At 63.7% G+C, this 4029-nt stretch overlaps 1 protein-coding gene across 1 annotated transcript; it reads left to right on the top strand.

The window, feature by feature from the left end:
* Positions 1-706: 706 nt before the first annotated feature.
* Positions 707-2853, top strand: MNEG_10088 (hypothetical protein; the record flags this gene model as incomplete). The annotated part of the gene is made up of 5 exons (XM_014041439.1): positions 707-789; positions 1048-1084; positions 1372-1488; positions 1748-2712; positions 2850-2853. 5 exons carry the CDS (start codon positions 707-709, stop codon positions 2851-2853), a joined length of 1206 nt encoding a protein of 401 aa, XP_013896893.1.
* Positions 2854-4029: the final 1176 nt, after the last annotated feature.

Genomic DNA, 4029 nt, shown 5'->3' with positions numbered 1-4029 from the left:
GCGTGTGTGTGTGTGTGTGTGTGTGTGTGTGTGTGTGTGTGTGTGTGTGTGTGCGTGCGCGCGCGCGCGTGCGTGCTTGCGTGTGTGGGACAGCGCTGGCGTGCTTGCCTGCCCTGCCCACCTGTCGAGGCAGGGACAAGGGGCGGTGGGCCACGGCGGTGGCCGCCATCTGCAGGTCAATGAGTCTTGGGGCTGGGGTTGCGATAAAATGATATCAGCACCAGCCAAGCCACGCATGCACAACTGTGTTGCTTAATCAACCCAACGACTCCCCACCAGACAGGGAAAAGGCACCCAGACGCAAAGCATGCTGTGCACCAGCCTGTATGTGCTGAGCAGGGATAGCCAGGCCACTGAAATCGACCGGCAGCTACTGCGTTTGATTGTCGGTGTCCAAGTGATAAGTCATGTGCTTTCAGCCCTAGCTTGCGTGTTTCCCGCAGCTGAGTCCCCGCAAAGCATGTTTCAAGGTCCCCTCGACACTCCTGCTTGTGCTGGAGACTGTGTGAACACTGGCGTCAACTTCCACGGCTGCCCTGCAGAAACTGTGCTACGTCATGTTCATTGGGCCATTTGATTCAACCAGATGCTGCGCTGTGTGTCATAGTGCTACCCTATCGATCATACGGCGTTCTCCGGGGTCACGCCGTTGTCCGCTGTTGGGTGGCCTGTTTTCCCGGCGAGTGCCTCGCTCGTTGGATCGACCATGGCCCGCATAGCACGCTCGTGTGTGCCTTTGGTCGTGGCACAACTACTGTTGAGCTTTACGGCCAACTCCGAGGGAGTCAGGTGCGGCGCTCTCACTGACACTCGCATTGGCCCAGGTGGCTACCCGCCATCGCCCTGGCTCGTCTAAGCACACGGGCCTTAGTGTATGATGGTGCAGCATGGGTAGAAGTGTTGTGGCAACGGTTTCCTCTGCAGGCGTGCGAGGGGGGGGGGCAATTTTATGATGTGCTGACAGCCACGCCACCTGGGACAAGATCCAGCGCCCAAAACACTGTCCGCGGCCCAGCTTCCCGCCGTGCCGCAACACCCCACACGCAGCCCTGCGGCGGCCGCCAAAAAGCAAACCCTGGCGCTGGTGAGTAGTTTTCAGAGGCAGGCGAGCTGGCGCCGCGTCTGCGCAGGTTACTGTCGCCTCGCCAGAAACGCGTCACCCGGCGTCACCCCCCGGTGTCCACCGCGTGGACACCAGCGCAGGATGGGCGACAACCGGCATTGCCGCTCCCAATCGCGCCGCGATGCACACCAAATACAAGGGTGCACCGCACTGCAAAGAAGCCCAGCGCGCTCGCAGACAGGACTCCGGAGCTTCCACATCATTGAGCGGTGCACAAACTCTGCAAGCGCGTCACCCATGCACCGCAGTGCGCGCCGGTCCAGGCCCTGGTCAAGAGCAGCTGCTCCACAAAGATCGGCCCCACCACGGTGGACCAGCTGTGCAGCGCGCTGCTGGCCCCCGCCGTCGTGACCCCCGACAGCCTGGTGCGTTCTCAGGCGCCCCGAACCCTCTCGATCGCTCGTGCGTGCGTGTTTGCATGCGATTGTTTGTGCGTGGCAGCGTCGTACTAGACGTGCCAGCAAAGAGATTGCCACGCCGGCCGTGCGTGTGGCCGTGTTGCGGCGCACCTCATGCACTGCTGGTCGCCTTCTGCCCAGCCATGTAAAGTCAACCTGTGCCGAGCACCAACGTATCCCCACATCCTCGTTGATGCATTGCGAACCAATGTGCCGGGCGCTGCAGGTCCCCTCCAGGGTGAATTATGGCTGTGGCCTGGCGACAGCCGCCCAGCTGACCAACGTGTCGAGCGGCCTGGCGGCACTGGAGTCGACCGTCGCCGCCGTCATGAATCAGAGCGGCGCATTCCAGACCGCGCTGTCGCAAGGCAGCCAGCAGGCGGCCGCGCTGCAGGCCAAGGCCGCGGCGCTGGAGGCGACAGTGGCGGCGCTGAACAGCACGGTGCAGCAGCTGACGGCGACACTCAACGAGACGGTCGCGGCTGCGATCGCGCAGCAGGCCGCGGCGCTGCTCGCTGCAGACCAGGCGGTGGGCAAGCAGCTGGCCTCGCTGGTGGCGGCCAAACAAACCTTCAGTCAGGACATCGCTGCGCTCAAGGTCGAGGCGCAGCAGTGTCAATGCAGCCAGGAGCTCTCGGCTCTCAACGCCACCAGCCTTACCCTGGCTGTGGCGGGCGCCGCTAACGCAGCGGCAATCGCGTCGGTCAACGCCTCCGCGGCAGCGCTCGCGTCCGCAGAGGCGCAGCGCGCCGCCGCCGTCTCGGCGCCCGGCGCCAGCGTCGCCACCCTAAATTCGACGGTGGCGGCGATCGACCTGAGCCTCCACGTGAGAAAGACGGACGCGATCGACGCCGCCACGCTGGGCGGCGTGGCCGCGGCGCTGTACCTGCGAAAGCGCGTGGTGCTCTTTGCCTACCAAACCCTGGTGTCAGGGGGTCTCGGCGGCCGCGCCGGCGCCGACGCCACGTGTCAGGCAGCCACCACTCGGCCGGCGGGGCTGGTCCAGGCGCGCGCGTTTCTGTCCGTGGACGCATCCGACGCGATCAAAGACTTTCCCACAAAATACGGCGTCCCCGTCAACCTGCCGGTCGAGTCGGGCGGCGGCATCGTCGTCGCCGGCAACTGGACAGAACTGCTTGGCGGCAGCATCCGGGTCTCGCTGAGCAGCGCGGGGGTGACTAATACCTATTGGTGGTCTGGCAGCAGCCAGGACGGCAGCACAGCAACCAACACAAACAACTGCGTTGGTTGGACAAGCAGCAACGCTGCAGATACTGGCTCAACCGGCGGTGCCAGTCACACGGATTCGTCTTGGATTCAATATCCAGGTAAATTCGTGTGTTCTTCCAATTGGGCGCTGGTCTGCATCGCTTTCTGAAAGCCATGTGTGCGCATAATTGGCGGAGGTTGCTTGATACTGCACAGCCGCTTGCATGCAATGGTGCTCAGAGGTGTTACGGTTACGACCCGTGCACTCGCCGCGCTGCAAAACAGACTTCATTATTGTCAATTGTAACAACAACACACACACTTGCACACGCACCGGCGCGGGTCCCAACCCATATGGACGTGTGTGCGGACAATGTCGCTCTTCCGCTTTGGCAGTCCTTCTTGGTTTCAATACTGGAGCAGCCCTCATCCCCCACCGCCCCTGCACCCTTCACGAGCGCCGCCACCCCGCCGTTTGTGAGTGCTGTCGCTCCAATATTCACACACACAGGCACACACGCACGCGCGCGCGTGCGCGCGCACTTACACACACACACACACACACACACACGCAGCTGCGAGCCATCTGGGCTATGCACGCCCGCTGTGCGCAGCATCACCGGTTTCTCGCACTGCACCCGCATGTTCCTTGCCCTTGCGGAGCCTGTTGTATCTCACCTATGGGGCCGAGGTCTGGCCCTGACTTGTTGGGGAGCACGGATGGCGCCCTCGAGGCGCCCTTGCAAGTTCGGCAAAACGACTTTGTCCGGCACCTTGGGGGGGTGCGGCGCAGCGTGGCCGCCACCCTCCTCTGCGCTGAGAGTGGCTTGCCACTGCTGGCGCGTGCACGGGTGCGCACGGGCGTGCGGCAACGGAACTGATTGATCAAGTCCGATGAGGGCACCATGAAAATGGGCGTGTGTGGCTGACCTCCCGGGGAGGGGGCCCCTTGCCAGCGCTCTCGGCCCGGCGCAGGCGCGTCAGACGCGGAGCGGCGCGTGGCTGCACGCACTTGATTATTGGCTGGGAGCCGAGGGGGGCGCCCCGCCCTGGCGCCTTTTTGGCGGCTTATGCGGCGGGGGTGCACAACACCCTGAACCAGGGCCCGGCGGCGATGGCGGGCGTGCGCCAACAATTGGAAGGGTGGGAATCGCATGCATGGGACCATGCCTGAGCTAGCAAATTGGGCTGCGCGGGCCGTTCAGCGGGGTGGTGGCAATCGTGCGGAATATAAGGCTTGTGTTGCCGCTGGTGATGCTGATGAGGTGCCTGAGGCCGGCTTGCCGTCGCGCATGCCCT

This window comes from Monoraphidium neglectum (assembly GCF_000611645.1).
Source record: "Monoraphidium neglectum strain SAG 48.87 unplaced genomic scaffold scaffold02174, whole genome shotgun sequence".
Lineage (NCBI taxonomy): Eukaryota > Viridiplantae > Chlorophyta > Chlorophyceae > Sphaeropleales > Selenastraceae > Monoraphidium > Monoraphidium neglectum.
Note: the sequence above shows the minus strand (reverse complement) of the source record. Positions and strands in the feature narration are given on the sequence as shown.